We start from the raw sequence: 23,771 nt of genomic DNA on the forward strand, positions 1-23,771 counted from the left end.
GGTTTTGGATTAGAATCTGAAGTATTGATAAGAATTCATGATTTTTAAATACTTAGATACAGAGTATATATATGTATACAGACTATATAGAATGTATGCATGGGTTGGTATACATAAGTAAATTTCTTGGTTCTGTCTGCTAAGACAGCCCGGAAGCAAGCACTAATCTTCCAATAACAATGATCACTTCTAGCATCCTGATCTTGTTCTCTAAACACTAGTGTTCAATAAGAGGAACTAGGACTTCCTAGAGAAGTATTTGATTATAGGGTTAGGGCAGAAAAAATACTGGCATATTTTGTGGTACAAGTAAGTGTGTGCTCAAAAAGAGATGATGGCTTATTAAAAGAATATGGAAGCTGACTTTAAGATCGTCTGAAGGCCAATGATGGAACAATTGAATTACAAAATACAGAATAATGATATTGAATTGTAACCCCTAGAATAAAACAGGTCAACAAACAACAGACTATAGGCTAATCTGGCTTGCCACCTATTTTTGTAAATAAGGTTTTATTGGAATGCAGATATGACTATTTACCTCAGTATTTTACAACTGCATTTTTATTACTGCCCCCTAAAGAGCTCTTTTAGGTATTTTCTTTCTCCTAAACACCTGTATTAGTCCATTCTCACACTGCTATAAAGAAATACCTGAGACTGGGTAATTTATAAAGAAAAAAGGTTTAGTTTGCTCAGGGTTCTCCAGGCTATATAGGAAGCATAGCAGTTTCTGCTTCTGGGGAGGCCTCAGGAAGCTTCCAGTCATGGCAGAAGGCAACAGAGAAGCAAGGCACTTCACATGGTGAGAGGAGAAGGAAGCGGGGTGGGGAGGTCTCATGAGAACTCACTATTATGAGAACAGCACTGAGAGGATTGTGTAAACCATTCGTGAGAAACTACCCCCATGATCCAATCACCTCCTATCAGGCACCACCTCCAGCATTGAGGATTACATTTCAACATGAGATGTGAAAATTTTAGTACCCACTACAAAATTTTAGTACCACAGATATGCTGTGTATCAGTTCCTATGTTGAATTTATTTCTGTGCTTTATGCACAGAACTGATGCATTTAAGAACAGATTTTTTCCCTTTTGGAGATGATACTGCTCCCAATGGGAATGCATGTTTTACATATTATCCATGGTGGATTTAGTGTTGTAACAGCCCAGTTGAATAGTTGTGATAGAAACTATATGGCCCACAGAGAATAAAACATTTACTCTCTGGCCCTTTACAGAAAAAGTTTGCTAACTTTTGAAAGAAAATATTCATGAGTTCAAGCTGATATAAATAGATGATGGGTTAAATAAATAGGGGAGAAAAGATAACTTCCTTGTAGTAGAATTCTAGTTAATAAATGTTGAAGAAAAGAGGGAGAAAAGAGAATCACATTATGGGCCAGGCGTGGTGTCTCACACCTGTAATCCCAGCACTTTGGGAGGCCAAAGTGGGTACATCACCTTAGATCAGGAATTTGAGACCAGCCTGACCAATATGGTGAAACCCTGTCTCTACTAAAATACAAAAAAATAGCCAGGCATGGTGGCGGGTGCCTGTAATCCCAGCTACTCGGGAGGCTGAGGCAGGAGAATCACTTGAACCTGGGAAGCAGAGGTTGCAGTGAGCCAAGATTGCACCATTGCACTCCAGCCTGGGTGACAAAGCCCAAAACTCTTGTCAAAAAAAAAAAAAAAAAAAAAGACAATCACATTATGGAAATATTGTAGTAGTAAACATTACAGACAGAGTCTGCCAATAGATGCTAAAATTAGTGGGTGAAAATTTGAAGAGAGACATAGGATTTGCAGAGTCTCACAGTATCTCCTCTAGCATACTTAGTGACTACAAAGAAAAGCTTCATTGTAACTTTACAGTGGCATGTACTGTTTAACCAAGGGATTGAGGTAAACATCATCAGTAATAATAGATATTGACACCCTAAACCTTCTGATATGATGTGCAAAGAAGGACAGATGTAATTTTTGTGGTATTTTTGTCCAAAATGCATAACCTCACTTTAATCATGAGAAAACATGACAAATCAAAATTTGGAGACGTTCTCTGAAATACCTGGTTAGTACTCTTCAAAAGTTTCCAGGCTATGAAAGGAAAGTCTAAGGAAGTGTTACAGAGACTGGAAGTTGCTGAGAGGGAATAACAGTTCAAATGCTGCATGGGATCCTGGATAGGATCTTGGAACAGAAAAGAGACGTTAGTAGAAAAGATGGTGAATTTTGAATAAGGTTTTTAGTTTAGCTAATGATATTTTACTAATGTTAATTTCCTTCATCTTCCTGATGACTGTAACATGGTTATGTAAAATGTTTATATTATAATGAAGTGTGATGAGGGATTTAAGAAAACTGCACTATTTTGTAACATTTTTGTAAGTCTCAAATTAGTCCAAAATAAGACACTTCTTTTAAAAATTAAGATATTTTGCTCTTTTAAATATGTTATTAAGAAAATTAAAAGGCAAGCCACAAGCAGATACACATATGCAAAAAAATATACTTGAGAAAAGAATTGTACCAAGAATATGTTAAGAACTCTTACAATGCAACAATATTATGACAAATAACCAATTAAAAAATAGGAAAAATGCTTTTTGTCCAGAGGCAGGCCCAGTTGTGGGAAGTGCAGTAGTATGCAGGGGCTAATACCCTAGACTCTTAGCCCCAGTATAATGAGAAGGGACCCCTGGTTGTTGGAGATTATAGGGGAAGTTATAGGGGTTAGGGAGCTCAAGGTCGTCCTCATAAGGTTATATTTGATGTCCCTGACTTGGTTCTATCTGCACATGCAGGAACTACCTGCATATCAGAGGCTTTGAGAATTGACCTACAATCATTCAGGTTTCGGATTTGCCCCTGTGGTGTGTGTTCATGTGATAGCACTGCAAAGACTTTAAACTGAACTAACACTGGAACCCCAGAAGGAGGGCTGGATTATGTCCCTTGAACCTAATTGGATTGTTTGCCTGCTGAAATAAACAAAAATATCAGCATTCTCTGGAAAATTTTAAGAGGATCCAGAGTTTATAACATAATATTTAAACTGCTCAGGATATGACTCAAAATTAGCACATAAAAATTACTAAAAATCTCAACAATTTATAAAAGACAACAGTTGTCAGCCCCAAGATGACCTAGATGTTGAATTTGTGAAAGAATATAAATAGAATGTTGGAAGTTCTCAGCAAAGAAATAGAAATTGTATAAAAATGGAATACTTAGAACTGAAAATATACAAATAGGAATAATTCTCTAGTGGACTCAATTTCTGAGTCTGCATGGTATCCAGACTGGCCCCAAAGATATCTGTACTCTAATTCCTGGAACCTATGATTTTTTTGCATTAAACATAGCACACATGACATGACTTTGCAGCTTTAATTAAGGTATGGATGGACCTTAAGATATTGAGACTATCTTGTATTATCTAGATGGGCCCAATCTAATTATGTGAGCCCTTAAACACAAATAATATCCTTTCGCTGGCATGAGAAGACATGGAGCAGAAGTCAGAGAGATTTAAAGCTTGAGAAGAACTCAGTGTGCTGTTTCTGATTTGAAGATGGAGGTGGTAACATGATGTGGCATGCAGTTGGCGTTGAGGAGGTGAGTTGTTCCTCCTTGACAGCCAGCAGGGGAATGAAAGCCTCAGTCCTTTAACCACAAGGAATTGAATTCAGCTAATCTTCTGAATGAACTTGGAAGCTGACTCATCCCCAAAGACTCTAGAAAGGATTTCAGCTGTGTTAACACCTTGACTTTTGGCCTTGCGAGACTGTATGCAGAGGACCCAGCTGAGCTACACTGTAGCCAGATGTCTGCTCTCAGAGTCTAAGTTAAGAAAATAGAAATGAAAGAGCAAACTCAAAAGCAAACAAAGTAGGAAATAAGATAGAAATTGGTGTAAACAACAAAACAATAGAGGAAAATCAAACCTAAAGTTCTTTGAAAAGGATCAAATTGATAAATTTCTAGTTAGGCTGACCAAGAATAAAAAGAAGACTAAAATTACCAGTATTCGTCAGGATATCACTACTGATCTAAAGACGTTAAAAGGAGAATAAGATATTACCTGTACTATAAACAACTTATGCATTTGACAACTGAGATGAAAGATCAAACTATTCCTTTGAAAGATATCAAACTCACAAGAAGAAATGATTCCAATTCCACACAATTGCTTATAGAAAATAGAAGAGGAAGGACTACTCAACTGTGTTTATGAGGCTGAAATCGCTCTAATAGAAAATCCAGACAAACATTTGAAGAAGAACTATAGGCTAATGTCCCTCATTAATATGATATAAAAATTCTCAACAAATAAGCTAATAAGCAAATGAAATCTATCAGTAGGATCATATGTTATGAACAGGTAGGGTTCATTCTAGGAATACAAGGCTGGTTCAATATTTGAAAATCAGTGTGATTCTCTGTATTATTAGACCAAAGAAGAAAAACTAGATGACTATCTCGGTAGATACAGGAAAAGCATTTGACAGAATGTAATACCTACTCATATTTTTTTCTTTCTTTTGTTTTTTTGTTTTTTTTGAAGACAGAGTTTCACTCTTGTTACCCAAGCTGGAGTGCAATGGCACAATCTTGGCTCACCGCAACCTCCACCTCCTGGGATCAAGCAATTCTCCTGCCTCAGCCTCCTGAGTAGCTGGGATTACAGGCACGCACCACCATGCCCAGCTAATTTTTTGTATTTTTAGTAGAGACGGGGTTTCACCATGTTGACCAGGATGGTCTCGATCTCTTGACCTCATGATCCACCCGTCTCGGCCTCCCAGAGTGCTGGGATTACAGCATGTGTAAAAAACGTACATCTAAGTTTATGCCTAATGGTGAGAGACTGAATGTGTTCCTTGTAAAATCAAGAAAAAGACAAGAGTCTCAATTCCTGTCACTTCTAAACGAACATCCTGCTATTTTATTGAGGATTTTCACATCGATGTTCATCAGTAATATTGGCCTGAAATTTTCTTTTTTTGTTTTGTGTCTCTGCCAAGTTTTGGTATCAGGATGATGCCAGCCTTATAAAATGAGTTAGGGGGAAGTCCCTCTTTTTCTGTTGTTTGGAACAGTTTTAAATGGAATGGTACCAGCTCCTCTTTGTACCTCTGGTAGAATTCAGCTGTGAATCTGTGAGGTCCTATGTTTATTTGGTTGGTAAGCTATTAATTACTGCCTTAATTTTAGAACTTGTTATTGGTCTATTTAGGGATTCGACTTCTTTCTGGTTTAGTCTTGGGCAGGTGTATGTGTCTAGGAATTTATCCATTTCTTCTAGATTTTCTAGTTTATTTGCATAGAGGTATTTATAGTATTCTCTGATGGTAGTTTGTATTTCTTTGGGATCATGGCGATATCCTCTTTATCATTTTTTATTGTGTCTAATTGATTCTTCTGTCTTTTCTTCTTTATTAGTCTGGATAGCGGTCTATCTATTTTGTTAATCCTTTCAATAAACCAGATGCTGGATTCATTGAATGTTTTTTTAAGGGTTTTTCGTGGCTCTATCTCCTTCAGTTCTGCTCTGATCTTAGTCATTTCGTGTCTTCTGCAGGCTTTTGAATTTGTTTGCTCTTGCTTCTCTAGTTCTTTTAATTGTAATATTAGGGTGTCAATTTTAGATCTTTCCTGCTTTCTCCTGTGGGCAGTTAGTGCTGTAAATTTCCCTCTAAACACTGCTTTAGTTGTGTCCCAGAGATTCTGGTATGTTGTGTCTTTGTTCTCATTGGTTTCAAGGAACTTATTTATTTCTGTCTTAATTTTGTAATATCCGGTACTCATGAGCAGGTTGTTCAGCTTTTGTGTAGTTGTGTGGTTTTGAGTCAGTTTCTTAATCCTGAGTTCTAATTTTATTGCAGTGGTCTGAGAAACTGTTTGTTATGATTTCTGTTTTTTTACATTTGCTGAGGAGTGTTTTACTTCCAATTATGTGGTCAATTTTAGAATAAGTGCTGTGTGGTGCTGAGAAGAATGTATATTCTGTTGATTTGGGGTGGAGAGTTCTGTAGATACCTGTTAGATCCACTTTGTCCAGAGCTGAGTTCAAGTCCTGAGTATTATTATTATTTTTCTGTCTCATTGATCTGTCTAATATTGACAGTGGGGTGTTAAAGTCTCCCACTATTATGCGTTGGAGTCTAAATCTCTTTGTAAGTCTCTCAGAACTTGCTTTATTAATCTGGGTGCTCCTGTATTGGTTGCATATATATTTAGAAACTATCATCAGAATGAACCGGCAACCTACAGAATAGGAGAAAAAATTGCAATCTATCCATCTGACAAAGGGCTACTATCCAGAATCTACAAGGAAATTAAACAAATTTACAAGAAAAAAAACAATCCCATCAAAAGGTGGGTGAAGAATATGAATAGACACTTTTCAAAAGAAGACATTTATGTGGCCAACAAACATATGAAAAAAAAGCTCATCACTGATCATAAGAGAAATGTAAATCAAAACCAAATGAGATAACATCTCATGCCAGTTAGAATGGCGATCATTAAAAAGTCAGGTAAGAACAGATGCTGGAGAAAATGTGAAGAAATAGGAACACTTTTACACTGTTGGTGGGAGTGTAAATTAGTTCAACCATTGTGGAAGACAGTGTGGTGATTCCTCGAGGTTCTAGACCTAGAAATACCATTTGCCCCAGCAATCCCATTACTGGATATATACCCAAAAGATTAGAAATCATTCTACTATAAGCTGGGTGCAGTGGCTTATGCCTATAATCCCAGCATTTTGGGAGGCCAGGGTGGGTGGATCACGAGGTCAGGAGTTCACGACCAGTCTGACCAACATGGTAAAACCCCATCTCTACTAAAAATACAAAAATTAGCTGGGTGTAGTGGTGCTCACCTGTAATCTCAGCTGCTCAGGAGGCTGAGGCAGGAGAATCACTTTAACCCGGAAGGTGGAGGTTACAGTGAGCTGTGATTGCACCACTGCACTCCAGCCTGGGTGACAGAGCGAGACACTGTCAAACAAACAAAAAAGCAATTCCTCAAGGACCTAGAAACAGAAATTCCATTTGACCCAGCAATCCCATTACTGGGTATATATTCAAAGGATTATAAATTGTTCTATAATAAGGACACATGCACATGAATGTTCATTGCAGCACTGTTTACAATAGCAAAGACTTGGAACCATCCCAAATGCCCATCGATGATAGACTGGACAGGGAAAATGTGGCACATATACACCATGGAATACTGTGCCACCATAAGAAATGATGAGTTCGTGTTCTTTGTAGGGACATGTATGTACCTATGCAACAATCTTACATGTTCTTCACATGTACCCCAAAACCTAAAATGCAATTTTAGAAACAGAAATCGGCAGTTTGAATCGCGGTGCGATGGAGGAGGAGTAGGTGGTGGGATCTCACCGTGGGTCTGATTAGCTCTTTCTCTGCCTTGCTTGCTTGAGCTTCAGCAGAATTCTAAATGGCTGGCAGTAAGGCTGGGAAGGACTCCTGAAAGGCCAAGACAAAGGCGGTTTCCCGCTCGCAGAGAGCCGGCTTGCAGTTCCCAGTGGGCCGTATTTATCGACACCTGAAATCTAGGACGACCAGTCATGGACGTGTGGGCGCGACTGCCGCTGTGTACAGCGCAGCCATCCTGGAGTACCTCACCGCAGAGGTACTGGAACTGGCAGGAAATGCATCAAAAGACTTAAAGGTAAAGGGTATTACCCCTCGTCACTTGCAACTTGCTATTCGTGGAGATGAAGAGTTGGATTCTCTCATCAAGGCTACAATTGCCAGTGGTGGTGTCATTCCGCATATCCACAAATCTCTGATTGGGAAGAAAGGACAACAGAAGACTGTCTAAAGGATGCCTGGGTTCCTTGTTATCTCAGGACTCTAAATATTCTTAACAGCTGTCCAGTGTTGGTGATTCCAGTGGACCGTATCTCTGTGAAAAACACAATTTTGCCTTTTTGTAATTCTATTTGAGCAAGTTGGAAGTTTAATTAGCTTTCCAACCAACCAAATTTCTGTGTTCGAGTCTTAACCATATTTAAGTGTTACTGTGGCTTCAAAGAAGCTATTGATTCTGAAGTAGTGGGTTTTGATTGAGTTGACTGTTTTTAAAAAACTGTTTGGATTTTAATTGTGATGCAGAAGTTATAGTAACAAACATTTGGTTTTGTACAGACATTATTTCCACTCTGGTGGATAAGCTCAATAAAGGTCATATCCCAAACTAAAAAAAAAAAGAAACACTAGAAATCATTCTACTATAAAGACACATGCACACATATGTTTATTGCAGCACTATTCACAATGACAAGGACTTGGAACCAACCCAAATGCCCATCAGTGTTAGACTGGATAAAGAAAATGTGGCACATATACACCATGGAATAGTATGTAGCCATAAAAAAGAATGCGAGTACATGTCCTTTGCAGGGACATGGACGAAGCTGGAAACCGTCATTCTCAGCAGACTAACACAGGAACAGAAAACCAAACACCGCATGTTCTCACTCATAAGTGGGAGTTGAAAAATCAGAAGATACGGGTACAGGGAGAGGAGCATCACACACAGGGGCCTACTGGGGGGTGAGGAACAAGGGGAGGGATAGCATTAGGAGAAATACCTAATGTAGATGTTGGGTTGATTAGTACAGAAAACTACCATGGCACATGTACGCCTGTGCAACAAACCTGCATGTTCTTCACGTGTATCCCAGAACTTAAAGTATAATAAGCAAATTAAAAATTAAAAATAAACATCCTGCTAGAAGTTCAAACCAGTGCAGTCAGACAGGAAATAAAAAGAAAAGGTTTATAGAAAGAAAAGAAATAAATAAATCATCTCTATTCTTAGACAATACGATTGCCTATGTAGAAAATTCCAAATAATTTATTTTTTAAAAACTCACACAAAAAACCCAACTCCTAAAACTCAGTGAATTTATCATGGCTGCAGGATACCAGGTCAATACTAAAAGCTATTTACAACAAACCAACAGCCAGTATAATTCTGAATGGGCAAAAACTGGAAGCATTTCCTTTGAAATCAGGCACTAGACAAGGATGCCCTGTCTCACCACTCCTATTCAATATAGTTTTGGAAGTTCTAGCCAGAGCAATCAGGCAAGAAAAAGAAAGAAAGGGTATTCAGTTAGGAAAGGAGGAAATCAAATTGTCTCTATTTGCAGACGACATGATTGTGTATTTAGAAGACCTCATTGTCTCAGCCCCAAATCTTCTGAAACTGATAAGCAACTTCAGCAAAGTCTCAGGATACAAAATTAATGTACAGAAATCACAAGCATTCCTATATACCAATAACACACTAAAAGAGAACCAAATCAAGAGTGAATTCCCATTCACAATTGCTACAAAGAGAATAAAATACCTAGGAATACAGCTAACAAAGAATGTAAAGGACCTCTTCAAGGAGAACTATTATCCACTGCTCAAGGAAATAAGAGAGGATACAAACAGATGGAAGAACATTCCATGCTCATGTTAGGAAGAATCAATATTGTGAAAATGGCTATATTGCCCAAAGTAATTTATAGATTCAATGCTATCCCCATCAAGCTACCAATGACCTTCAAAGAACTGGAAAAAACCACCTTAAACTTCATATGGAACCAAAAGAGAGCCCGCGTAGCCAAGACAATCCTAAGCAAAAAGAGCAAAGCTGGAGGCATCACACTACTTCATTTCAAACTATGCTGCAAGGCTACAGTAATCAAAAGAGCATGGTACTGGTACCAAAACAGAGATATAGACCAATGGAACAGAACAGAGGCCTTGGAGGCAATACCACACATCTATAACCATCTGATCTTTGACAAACCTCACAAAAACAAGCAATGGGGAAAGGATTCTCTGTTTAACAAATGGTGTTGGGATAACTAGCTAGCCATGTTCAGAAAACAGAAACTGGACCCCTTCCTGATACCTTACACTAAAATTAACTCCAGATGGATTAAAGACTTAAACATATGACCTAACACCATAAAAACCCTAGAAGAAAACCTAGGCAAAACCATTCAGGACATAAGCATAGGCAAGGACTCCATGACTAAAACACCAAAAGCATTGGCAACAAAAGCCAAAATAGACAAATGGGATCTAATTAAACTCCAGAGCTTCTGTGCAGCAAAAGAAACAATCATTAGAGTGAACTGGCAACGAACAGCATGGGAAAAATTTTTGCAATCTACCCATATGACAAAGGGCTAATATCTAGAATCTACAAAGAACAAAAACAGATTTACAAGAAGCAAACCAACCCATTCAAAAGTGGGCAAAGGGCATGAACAGACACTTTTCAAAGAAGACATATATGAGGCCAAAAAAACATATGAAAAATGCTCATCACTGGTCATTAGAGGAGTGCAAATCAAAACCACACTGAGATACCATCTCACGCCAGTTAGAATGGCGATCGTTAAAAAATCTGGAGACAACAGATGCTGGAGAGGATGTGGAGAAATAGAAACACTTTTACACTGTTGGTGGGAGTATAAATTAGTTCAGCCATTATGAAAGACAGTGTGGCGATTTCTCAAGGACCTAGAAATAGAAATTCCATTTGACCCAGCAATCCCATTGCTGGGTATATATCCAAAGGATTATAAATCTTTCTGTTATAAAGACACATGCACATGTGTGTTCATTGCAGGACTGTATACAATAGCAAAGACCTGGAACCAACCCAAATGCCCATCAGTGATAGACTGGACAAGGAAAATGTGGCACATATACACCATGGAATACTAGGCAGCCATAAAAAACTATGAGTTCGTGTCCTTTATAGGGACATGGATGAATCTGGAAACCATCATTCTCAGCAAACTGACACAAAAACAGAAATCCAAACACTGCATATTCTCGAGAAACTCATAGGTGAGTGTTGAACAGTGTGAACACATGGGCACAGGGAGGGGAACATCACATACTAGGGTATATTGGGGGGTGGGGAGCTTGGGGAGGGACAATGTCGGGTGCTGAGGTTGGGGAGGGATAACACTGGGAGAAATGCCCGATGTAGGTGACAGGGGGATGGAGACAGCAAACCACCATGGCATGTATGTACCTATGCAACAGTCCTGCGTGATCTGCACATGTGCCCCAGAACTTAAGGTAGAATAAAACAAAAATTTGGGAAAACAAAAAATATATATACAGACTATAATGTCAGTATTTTTTTCACTTTTTAAAAACTGAGATATGATTTATATAGTATAAAATTTACACCTTAAGTGCACAATACTAAAAATCGTAGTCACAAAGTTCTGCAACCATCACTTCTATCTAATTTCAGAATATTTATCACCCCTAAAAAATTAGCAGTCCTTATCCATTCTCCTCTCCTTCTAGTCCCTGGCAATCACTAATCTGCTTTCTTTATGGATTTGTGTATTCTGGACATTTCATAATGGATTTATACAACATGTGGCCCTTATATGTCTGTTTTCTTTCACTTAGCATAATGTTTTCAGGGTTTATCCATGTTGTAGCATGTATCAATGCTTTATTCCTTTTGTCATTTTTATTGTGTGGATACCACATTTTATTTATGATTCAGTCAGACATTTGAATTGTTTCTACTTTTTGGCCATTATGAAGAATACTGCTTGTGAACATTTGTGTACAAGTTTTGTGTGAACATATGTTTTCACTCCTTTTGGGAATACATCTAGAAATAGAATTGCTGGATCATACAGTAACTTTTTTTAAGCTTTTTGAATAGCTACCAAATGGTTTTCCAAAGAGGTTGGATCATTTTATAATCCCACAGCAGTGTTTAAAGGATTACAGTTTTTCCATATCTTTGTCAATACTTCATATTTTCTGCTTTTAAAGTATGGAAGTAGATTAGGCGCTGTGGCTCATGCCTCTAATCCCAGCATTTTGGGAGGCCAAGGTAGTGGATCATCTTAGGTCAGGAGTTTGACACCAGTCTGGTCAACATGGCGAAACCTTGTCTTTACTGTAAATAGAAAAAAATTAGCTGGAAGTGGTGGTGCATGCCTGTAATCCCAGCTACTTGGGAGGCTGAGACAGGCTAATTGCTTGAACCTAGGAGGCAGAGGTTGCAGTGAGCCAGGATTGTGCCGTTGCACTCCAGCCTGGGCAACAAGAGCAAAACTCCATCTATAGAAGTGGACTGGGAGTAGTGGCTCATGCCTGTAATCCCAGCATTTTGAGAGCCTGAGGTGGGAAGATCTCTTAAGCCTAATAGTTTCAGATCAGTCTAGGTAACATAGGGAGACCCCATCTCTACAAAAAAAATTAGCCAGGTGTGGTGGCATCCATCTGTAGTCTCAGCTACTTGAGAAGCTAAAGCAGGAGGATGAGGCTTGAGTATAGGAGGTCGAGGCTGCAGTGAGTGGTGATTGTGTTACTGTACTCTAGCAGGGTGACAGAGTGAGACCCTGTCTCAAATAAATAAATAGAAAGGAGAGAAAGGAAGAAAACAAGAAAAGGAAGGGGGGGGGGGAGAGAGAGAGAGAGAGAGAGAGAGAGAGAGAGAGAGAGAGAGAGAGAGAGGAAAAAATGAATTTTTTTTTTTTTTTTTTTTTTTTTTGAGATGAAGTCTCGCCCTGTTGCCTAGGCTGGAGTGCAGTGACGCAATCTTGGCTCACTGCAACCTCTGCCTCCCGAGTTCAAGTGATTGTCCTGTCTCAGCCTCCTGAGTAGCTGAGATTACAGGTGTGTGCCACCACGCCTGGCTAATTTTTTTGTATTTTTAATAGAGACAGTTTCACCGTGTTCGCCAGGGTGGTTTTGATCTCCTGATCTCGTGATCCGCCCACCTTGGCCTCCCAAAGTGCTGGGATTACAGGCTTTAGCCACCACCCCGGTCATTGACTATCTTTTTATGTGCCTGTTATATATCTTCCTTGGGGAAATGTCTGTTAAAATCCTTTATTTAAAAAACAATTATTTGTAGTTTTGTTGATTTGTAGGAATTCTTTATATTTTCTTAATACAAGTCCCTTATCAGATATGTGCTCTGCAAATATTTTCTCCTATTCTGGGTTGCATTACTATAATCTTGATAACCATCAAGCATAAACGTTTTTAATTTAAAGCATAAACGTTTTTAATTTTGATTAAGTCCATTTTATTTGCTTTTTTTCGTCACTAATGCTTTGGTGTCATAGCCGAGAAACCACTGCTTCATCTAAGATCAGTAAGATTTATACCTATGTTTTCTTCCAAGAGTTTTAACAATTATTTTAGCCTCTGATCCATGTTGAGTTGACATTTGTATATGGTTTGAGGTATGGGTCCAAATTTATTCTTTTGTATGTGGATCGATATTCAGGTGTTCCAATACCATTTGTTGAAATGACCATTTTCTCCCCCATTGAATTGTCTTGGCACCACCCTTGTTAAAATCAGTTGACCACAAATGTATGGGTTTACTTCTGGACTTTCGATCCTGTTTCATTGATCTGCATATTCTTATGCCAGTACCACACTGTCTTGATTACTATAGTTTTGTAGTAAGTTTTTAAGTTTTGAAATTGGAAAGTGTGATTCTTCCAACTTTGTTCTTGTTTTTCAGGATAGTTCTGGCTACTCTGAGTCTTTCTGAATTTTAGAATCAGCTTGTCAGTTCTTCAAGAAAGACCACTAGTATTTTGACAAGGACTGTGTTGACTCTATAGATCAATTTGAGAAATATTACCATCTTATAAATATTACATTCATCTAATTCTAGAACATGAGATGTCTTTCCATTTATTTAGATATTTTTAAATGTCCCGCAGTGGGGTTTTGTAGTTTTCAGTGTACAAATTTTGTACTTTAATTTATTCCTAAATGTTTTACTCCTGTTGATGGGATTATATTCTTTAAGAATAAGAATAATTATATTCTTTAAGTAAGTGGGATTATATTCTTTAATTTTTTGATTGTTCTTTGCTAGTGTATAGAAATGCGATAGATTTTTTATGTTGATCTTATATCCTACAACCTTGCTGAACTCATAGTAGCTCTTCATTTTTTGGTTGTTTCTTTGTGGATTCCTTAGGATTTTTTGTATAGATGATCATGTCATCTGCCAGTAGAGATCTTTACTTTTAGTTTTTGTTCCTTTTCCTGGGCTATTTTTTTTTTTTTTTTTTTTTTTTTTTTTGGCTAAAATGTCTATGACCAAGTTACATGAATGGCAATAACTGATATCCTTGTTTTCCCCTTTACTTAGTGGGAGAGCTTTCAGGTTTTCATCATTAAATATGTTATTAGCTGTGGGTTTATGTAGAGGTCCTTTGTTGGTTTGAGGAAGTTTCCTTCAGTTTCTAGTTTGTTATATGTTTTTATCATGAAGGGATTGGATTTTGTCCAGTAATTTTTCTGTGTCTATTGAGATAAACATATATGGGAGTTTTTTGTTCTTTATTCTGTTAATATGCCGTATTTCTTGATTTCATATGTTGAACCAACCTGATATTCCCACACATATTCTCTCCCATTGATTACTCCTTTAGTATTCCCTGACTTGATGATTACCACCCCAAACCATTCAAATGTCTAAGCCAGAAACCAAGAGTCATCTCAGACCCCTATCTTCCCCTTGTCGCCTGCATCCAGTCTGTTAATTTTGTCTTTGTTTACTTTAGAGACAGGATCTGGCTCAGAAGCCCAGGCTGGAATGCAGTGGTGCAGACATAGCTCATTGCAGCCTTGAACTCCTGGGTTCAAGCAATCTTCCTACCTCCGCCTCCCAAGTAGCTGGGAATAGAGGGGCGTGCTACCTGCCTGGCTAATTAAAAACATTTTTTTTTGTGTACAGACAAGGGCTTGCTGTGTCTCCCAGGCTGGTCTTCAACTCCTGGCCTCTCAAAGCACAGGTGTTATAGGCATGAGCCACTACACCCAGCCTTGATTCTGTTTTAATATTCTCCTACTTTTCTCCTTTTAGTTGATTCTCCACCCTGATGCCAGGAGTGATTTTCTTTTTCATCTCAAAGGCAAATCTGATATTCTATATCAACATACAGAAAAAATTATTAAACAAATTTATATTATTCCCTGCCTTCTGCTAATGTACCTAAACTATTACCAACTGTTAGGTTTTTGTCTTGTTTTAAGAGACTCATAGATTATTTTCTATGAATTATAGGTGACCTTTCTGTTTCTTAAAATGGGATTTATAATTTAAGAATTAGCATTATAGTAGGAGGTGCTGTTAAATGCCATGTTTAGACATTAAGATTTTGGTCTGACTTTATCCAATAAAAGGTATAGTTAAATGGGAAAGGGGTCTTGAAAACAGGTGAATACTAAATGAGGAAAAGGCTACTGATTTGTTGCTGTGATCTAGTCGACATCTTGTTGGAGTTCTTTTCTTGAGAAGTCTACATACAATATATTACATGGATTATGAAGGGTATAATTAGCTTATCATTAGCTGTTTATAAGATAGTCTATGAAGTAGTAACTGTTAGTGTGGATATAGAAATTATTTTAAATCCAAATTATCAGCCAGCCATGGTGGCTCACAGCTGTAATCCCAGCACTTTCAGAGGCTGAAGTGAGCGGATAACTTGAGGTCAGGAGTTCGCCTGGTCAACATGAAGAAACCCCATCTCTACTAAAAATACAAAAATTAACCAGGTGTGATGGCAGGTGCTGATAATCCTAGCTACTTGGGAGGCTGAGACACAAGAATTGCTTGAACCTGGTGGGATGGAGATTGCAGTGCACTAAGGTCACACCACTGCACTCCAGCCTAGCTGACAGAACGAGACTTTGTCTCAACGAAAATAATAAAAATAAATCCAAATTGTCTAAAATGGATAAAGTCTAATGTTTATACTGGTATATATGTATTACATCTACCAAATACTAGAAAATCTGTATAAGCAATTTTTAATAATACTTATTTATTTCCTTATTTTACAGCCTTGCATTGCACCCTGAACGAGTGTTGGTAGCAACAGGACAAGTTGGGAAAGAGCCTTATATTTGTATTTGGGATTCATACACTGTGCAGACCATATCAGTTTTAAAGGATGTTCATACACATGGTATAGCTTGCTTGGCGTTTGACTTAGATGGACAGGTATGTGACAGTTTTTTTCATTTTTTTCTAAATTATATGTTAAAGTATGTTATAGCAAATGATTATAAATCTGTAAATATTAAATTGAACAGCATTTGATGAAAAGTGTCCAAAGGTGGAGGTGGGTAGGTGGGGGGAGTGGTTGATACATAACAGTGGGGTTTTTATTTAATCATATGAAGAACTTTCTCAATTGAATTGATTACTACCTTGAAAGCCAAAGAGATTTTGATATAGTGGAATATTACCTGGCTATTATAGAAATGTTTCTATATAACTCTTTCAAGCTAGGGTATTTTGATAGGACAGATGGATGATATCTTAGGGAAGTTAAGTTTCTTAGAAAGCTGTATACATTTTATTATAATTTTTTAGTTTTTAGAGAGAGGGCCTCACTCTGCTGCCCGGGCTGGAGTGCAGTGACATGATCATAGCTCACTGCAGCCTCAAACTCTTGGGTTCAGGCAGTCATCTTGCCTCAGCCTCCTGAGCAGCTAGGAATACAGGCACATACCATTATGCCTGGCTGTTTTTTTTTTTTTTTTTGGATAGAGGTGGAATCTGTGTTGCCCAGGCTGGTCTCAAACTTCTCGCCTCAAGCTATCTTCCAGTGTTGTTGACCTCCCAAAGTGCTGGAATTACAGGCATGAGCCACTGCACCCAGCCTATATTTCAATTTCCAGTTACCTTAAAGGTCTGTTAAAATTATATTTTTATTGAATATAATGGAACAATTCCTATGAGTTATTTTTTATACGAAATCAAAGTTCACAACTTAAGGATATAATTATCACTCAACTGACTAATCAGTTTCTAAATTATCTACTTCTAGTCAATGATTTTAAAAAGTTAAATAAGCCAAGGGCTTTTTTTGGTGGTCCTTTTATGGAAATTGTTATACCTAAAAATGCTTTTAAAGTTACCAGTAAAAAGTTGGATCTTACAGGTATGTTCATTATAATCTTTAAAAGTTTTATGTTAAAATTAGACTTTAAAATCATTTTAAATTTTAGAACAGTATTATCTGCTTTTTAATTTATAAAATTAGTTTTATAGATCTCAATTTTACAGAAACAAATTACGGTGTGTTCTATCCCCTTAAACATGATAGCCAGTAGATGTTTTTATATATTACTCTGAGGAATAGCTTCTTTGAGTAGCCTAGGTTAATATGACTTTCTGGTAATGAGATGAGAGAGTTCCTTGACCCTTTCACAGGACTTGTAACAAGGTGTGGCTCATTTACTTGGCTGCCCAGCTCAAACCCCTTGTGGATTGGGTAGCACACAGGTAAGAAGTTGCAGAACCTGGGGTCAGTGCCTTTGGCTGCTGGCTTGCCCATGGTAGCATCTAGGGATTATCCGCAACCTCTGGAGTCCCAGAGGGTGTATGTTACACACAGTGCTCTTTTAGCTTTGCTAACCATGGGCGGCTTAAGTGCATCCCAAATTCTTGTCTAGCCTCCAGGAAGAACCAGGTCACACAAACAGATTGAAGGGTGGGATATATGGAGTATTTTATTGAGCAACGGAAGTGGCTCTCAGTGGGATGGGGAACTGGAAAGAGGGTGGAATAGGAAAATAGTCTTCCCCTGACCATCCCCAGCCAAACTCCTCTTGATGTTCATATACTTCTTTTCTCTCCCTCTGTAGTGTTGTTTTGCTCCTCTGCCAGTGAAGTTTGGGTTTTTTGGGGTACAGGTGGGGGGTGTGGTGGGTCAGGGTGATTTTGGCAAAGGCAACATTTGGGCAGGAAAACAGGAATACATGTTCTCATTTAGGGCCAGGGGTCTATGCTTGAGGGTGGAGCCCTTGCCAGGGACTCCACCCTCTTCTCCCCAGTATTTGCCTGCCACCTGTCCATATTAGTAAGAGATGACTTTCTGGTATGGAATCTATAAAGACTTAATTGGAGTCTCTTCTTTGGGGGAAAAAAAAAATGTGCTTCTAGGCTTATCACTATATAGCAGTGATTGGCAATTGCAGAGACTTAATTCATGTTTTTGCTATCATTTTTCAAGTCTTTTAATGTTCTGTCAGAATTTCATTTTCTTTTTTAAAGGAAATATTTGCCTATTTTATAGGAGCATAAAATGTTATAAAACAAACATACAAAGTAATTTGTAAAAAATCATTTAACATTTAAGGTGTTACAAATTTAAGCCATTTTAATTATAAGCATCTATAATATTAAATACAGATATTTTCTTAACTTTAAATTTTCCCTTTCTAAGTGTAATATATTGGCTTGCTGCGAAATTTCTTTTATATATAAGGAGTAATCATGCCCATAGCTTTTGCTAGTTGAAAGTGTTTAGTTTCACTTATTTTGAGCAACTTATAAGAAAAGTCTTGGGTACATGTATTTAATTATCACAGATCCTCATGAGAACATATTACTTAAAATTTTGAGTTCATAAAAACATAATAGCTAAAGGAGTTGAGCATATACTGAGTGCCAGACATTATGCTAAGCCTGCATTATCTCATTGAATCCTCCCAACAACCCTATGGAATAGATGCTATTATTATCTCTATTTTACAGATAAAGAAACAGAGAGGTTAAATAATTTACTTCAGGTTACACAGCTAGTAAATGGAGCCAGAGCAGGAACCCAGGTCAGTCATACACCAAACTCATGTTTTTTAACAGCAAATCTCTTCTGCCTCCTAAACGTGTAACTTAAGAGGTGGTTATTTCTATTTCAAAAGTTCATCAATTTTAAGTACAATTAAAGCTAAAATATAAGGAACTGCTACCAACTGAAGATTAAGAGTATGAAATTTGTTAATGAAAAACTTCTTTAACTTGAAAAATATATTTGAGAGAACATAATTATTTGCGTTTATCTATAAACTGTTTATGAGATACCAAATAGAAAATAATGTATAAATATTGCTTTTTCTACTAGATTATACACTCCAAGCGATTATTTAAGGTTTATACAATGAATAAGCTTCCTAGTTGGTGGAAATGCTGTTCTTTTTCCAGAAGCTTTCTTCTTCTTCTTCTTCTTCTTCTTTCTTCTTCTTCCTTTTTTTTTTTTTTTTTTGAGGTAAAGTCTCACTTTGTTGCCCAGGCAGGAATGCAGTGGTGTGATCTTCACTTATTGCAACCTCTGCCTCCTGGGTTCAAGTGATTCTTCTTTCTCAGCTTCCCAAGTACCTGGGATTACAGGTGCCCACCACCACGCCTGGCTAATTTTTCTATTTTTAGTAGAGATGGAGTTTCACCATGTTGGCCAGGCTGGTCTTGAACTCTTGACCTCAGGTGATCCACCCACCTTAGCCTCTCCAAGTGCTGGGATTACAGGTGTGAGCCACCATGCCCGGCCACCAGAGGCTTTCTTCTAATGAATTGAATATCTATGCCAAAGTGGCAGTCTGCCTTACTGAAGATAATTAGGGCCCCAAAAGGCTATTTATGTAAATCTACGTCAAACAGGAACTAAAATTTTATAGTAAATGGGAGAGGGGATAGGCATATGGGAAATTTAATTGATACTTTACCTTGAAAGTGTAACCATAATCTATAAAAACATATGTCTCATAATTAACAATCTAAGTTACAGCTACAATTCTGCTAATTTGTAGTATGAACTAAAATAAAGCTTTTTAAGCCTAATTTTATCAATTATATGCTGATACAAAATAAAATGCATCAGTTTTCCCTTGACTTTTGGCACTTGATTATAAAGAGGGTCAATGCTGCAAAAATATTGAAGGAGGAAGGTTCACTGGTTTTTCCAAGGGCCTTTTAGTAATCTCTTGATATCTAGACATCTCAAGTGCCTTTTTATTATTCTTGAATTTTGTCCTCTTCTGTTGCTCTGCCAGATCCTGTATCTTCTAAAAAAATTGAGATATTACATTTAACATTATAATGGTTAGTTCTTACATAATGAACACTGAGATCACACTGGCCCCTATACTAGAATCTTTTCAGTTTAATCAACCTTTATTTGACTTTGTTTCACAATTGCAGAAACTCATGGGATGCTTCTAATGTGTACTGGAAATTTTTATTTAAATATTTGGTATGCTAGAATTTTTAATGAGTACTTCCAATTCAGTTAATGGACACAAGATTTTGTCTGGGAATAGGATCAGGGAGGAATTTGGGAAGATGGATAGAGGCTTCTTTATCTGGTTTTCTTTCTCTCTGATTACTATTACTTCTTTAAAGGACTCTTTCCTTATCTGCTTCTTAAATACCAGTGTTCTTCAGGAGTCTGTAGCCTTCTTTCCTTTTCACTTTACTTACATTCTCTCGGTGAGTATCTAGGCCCATGACTTTAACTTCCATATAAGCTAACAATGGCTCTGGCTTCTCTTCTCAACTCTAAAGATCACCCTTGAATGTCCTGTAGATATTCCATTTTATATATTTAAAACTGAATTCTATTCTCTCTTTATTCTATCAAAACAAAAAACTAAACAAAACCAAAAAAACCTCTTTCTCTTGGCTTCTGCCCTACCTATCCAGCCTTGTCTTTTGCCACTTTCCAATTGGCACTCCTTCCCTCCCCTGCGCTGAATTACTGGCACTCTCTTGACACCAGGATCTCTCTAATCTTGAGGTCCTTTGTTCTGAAATTTGCTTCTGTTCTACAGACTGTCTCTGACTCTGTCCTCCAAGATACAGATTAAGCATTACTTTTGCTTCAGACTTCCTTTAATCTTTCTCACCTCCTTAGTCTGGGTTAAAAGAAAAAAAATTGATAAAGTAAAAAAATGATAGAAAGCTAGAAGAGGAGGTAGTATTTGCTTTGTTGTTTCTACCTCATCCTGTCGCTGCGTAGGGATGTTGGTTTGGGCCATAATATGTTTATCAAGGCTATGGAGGAAGCGCTGTCAAATCTAGTTTGTTACTGCCTGTATAGAACTAGATGTCTTGAGGCTCTATTTGGATACGCGGAATTTTAAAGTTTTTGGCCAATTGTGTTTTGCTGTATGTATTTTATGTGCTATGCTAGACAGAAGAGACATCAGGAAAAATGGCAACAGTACCCCTCTGGCTATTCCTCACTTATATACTTGTCCTGTGAAACTTTAACCTCTACACAGTATACTGATAGCAAGAGGTAGATAATCTTTGTTCTAGCTAGGTTTTTGCTGGTGCTCTTTGGTTCCCAAATAGTAAATACTCTAAGGAGGTACAGATCATCTCCTCTTGTTCTCTGAGCTTTCTGCTAGCTTGATTAGATGGAGAGTCATAACAAACTGTATTCTTTGTCTTCTTATATAAATTATTCATTCTACTAATTTTGGAGTTTAAGTAGTAGAAACTTTCTTTGCTGAAACTGTAACTGGGTAACAGATGGCATTTTTCATTTGGAGAGTTGGAGGGCATAGGTTCTTAAAGCTAATTATGGTTATGGTAAACTAATAGTAGTAATAAGATGAAGCAAGCATTTATGTAACATCAGTCATATACCAGGCACTCTTAACTCCTTTAGTATGTATGTTAATTTTCATAGTAACACCTGTGAGGTACTTTTATTTGTCCCCATTTTAATTATGGTTATAGTAAACTCATAGCAATAATATTAATGATATGAAGCAGATGTTTACATAACATTATATATGAGGCATTCTAACACCTTTAAATAGTATATTTGTTAATTCTCATAGTGACCCCTGTGAAGTACTTTTATATCCCCATTTAATAGGTGAAGAAAGTAAGATACAGAGAGGCTAAATAATTGTCCAAAGTCACCCTGCTAGTAAGAGATGATGTTCAGACCTAAGCAATCTGCTACCAGAATTCGTGCTCCAAACCACAGTTCAATAAACTTTCTATAATAAGTGAAATAGTAAATATTTTAAGCTTTGTGGGTCATTTGGTCTTTGCTATAACTCTTCAGCTATTTGGTCTTTTAAGCTTTGTGGGCCATTTGGTCTTTGCTATAACTATTCAGCGTAGTGTGAAAGCAGTCATAGACAATGCATGAAAGAATGAGTGTGGCTGTATTCCAGTAAAATTTTATTTACAAAAGCATAGGTAAAAGCAGGATTTTGCTGACCCCTGCTCTAAACCAGTACTTTTCACAGTATGTGTTGCGGGTTTTTCCGCACGTTTTTCTTGTTATTTCTTCTTTGATCTTTCAGTTACTTAGAAGTATGTTGTTAATTTCCAAATGTTTGGGAGATTTTCTTTTATTCTAATTTAATTCTGTTTTTGTCAGAGAACATACACTGTATTTTAATTTTCAAAAATTTATTGATACTTTATGATCCAAATTATTGTGATCTCCATGATGTTTCATGTATATTTGGAAAGAATATGAAAAAGTATATTCTGCTGTTTCCTTTTTTCTGTTTATGGTGCTACTGTCATTTATTAATACATCTACATATTTTAAAACCCCCAAATAATTGTTTTTTTTGTTTTGTTTTGTTTTGTTTTGTTTTTTGCCTTAAACAGTTGTAAAAATCTTTTTAATGAGAAAAGTCTTACATATTTACCACTTGGACTCTCTCATGTGTAAATCGTTTCTATTTGGTATCATTTTCCTTCTGTGTGAGAAAGCTTTTATTATATCTTGTAGTGCAGGTTTACTGATGATGCATTTTCTCAGCTTTTGTTTGCTTGAAAAAGACTTTGTTTTGACGCAGTTTTCAAAGGATATTTTTGCTTAGTACAATTCTCTGTTGACTTTTTTTCTGCCTCAGCACTTTAAACTGGTTGTCCATTATCTTCTACCTTGCATCACTTTGCGCAGTATAGGATAATTTTTAAATCTTTGTTTCCCCATACTGCAGTTGCCCTTTTTTGTCTGGCTGCTGTTTAGAATTATCTCTTTAGTGCTGGCTTCAGCAGTTTGTTTGCCATGTGTCTTGATGTATATTTTTTCTGTGTGAATGATTATCTGCTTGGGATTTTTTGAGCATCTTCTGTTTGTGGATTTATAATTTCATCAGATTTAGGAAACTTTTTACTATTATTTCTTCAGTTTTTTTCTTTTCTTCTATCTTTTCTCTACTTCTGGAGCCATAATTACTTGTATGTTAGACCACTTGATATTTTCCTACAGGCCACTGAAGCTCTGTCAATTATTTTTTTCTTTTTCTTTCTGTACTTTATTTTGGTTGGGTTCTATTGCTGTGTCTTCAAGTTTATTTGTCTTTTCATCATTGTCTAAGCTGCTTTTAATCCTTTGGAGTAAATTTTCATTTTAGATAATGTAATAATTTTCTATGTTGTTCTTTTATATCCTTTTTTTTATTCTTGGTATGTTTGTTGTGAGATAATTATTGAGTGTCTTGAAAATGTTCATTTTCACAGGCAGTGTCTCCTCATTTTAATCATTTCTGGGTTTCCTGAGTCTATTTCTATTGACTGTTTTTCCCTGGGTTATTAGTCACATATTCCTGTTTCTTCACATGCCGGTAATTTTATTATATCCTTTTAAAGTGTATGGACACTGTTCTGGCAAACAGTCAAGTTCCTCATGAATCAGTTTGATCTTTGTGAAAAGCTTGCTTTCAAGCTTTTATGGGGCAGCACTAGAATAGCTTTTCCTCTAGAATTACTGGTATAACTTCATTATTAAGGTATGACACCCGCCCCCCCAGCCCCCTACGATTCCTAATGACTGCCCAGTGAGTTGAAAGAGATATCTCCAATTCTGGTTATTGAGAATTTGAGTGATTCTGGACCCTTGTGATCTCTGAGAATTT

At 37.1% G+C, this 23,771-nt stretch overlaps 1 protein-coding gene and 1 pseudogene across 19 annotated transcripts in view; both read left to right on the forward strand.

The window, feature by feature from the left end:
- EML5 (EMAP like 5) overlaps positions 1–23,771 on the forward strand; it is a 189,317-nt gene that overhangs the window by 25,747 nt on the left and 139,799 nt on the right. For 18 of the 19 annotated variants that reach the window (XR_012516114.1, XM_039468793.2, XM_039468792.2 and 15 more), the window contains exon 2: positions 15,930–16,089. Coding sequence is in view for 17 of the 19 variants with exons in the window: in XM_039468793.2 (XP_039324727.1) it covers positions 15,930–16,089 (160 nt within the window). In the remaining 2 variants the exon portion in view is untranslated. Of the gene's footprint in view, positions 1–15,929; positions 16,090–16,112; positions 17,380–18,633; positions 18,708–23,771 lie in introns of those variants that run through there. The other variant, XM_074392845.1, reaches the window with a different exon arrangement.
- Positions 4,888–8,276, forward strand: LOC141583488 (histone H2A.Z pseudogene; annotated as a pseudogene).

The sequence above is a fragment of the Saimiri boliviensis genome, chromosome 2, assembly GCF_048565385.1.
Source record: "Saimiri boliviensis isolate mSaiBol1 chromosome 2, mSaiBol1.pri, whole genome shotgun sequence".
NCBI lineage: Eukaryota > Metazoa > Chordata > Mammalia > Primates > Cebidae > Saimiri > Saimiri boliviensis.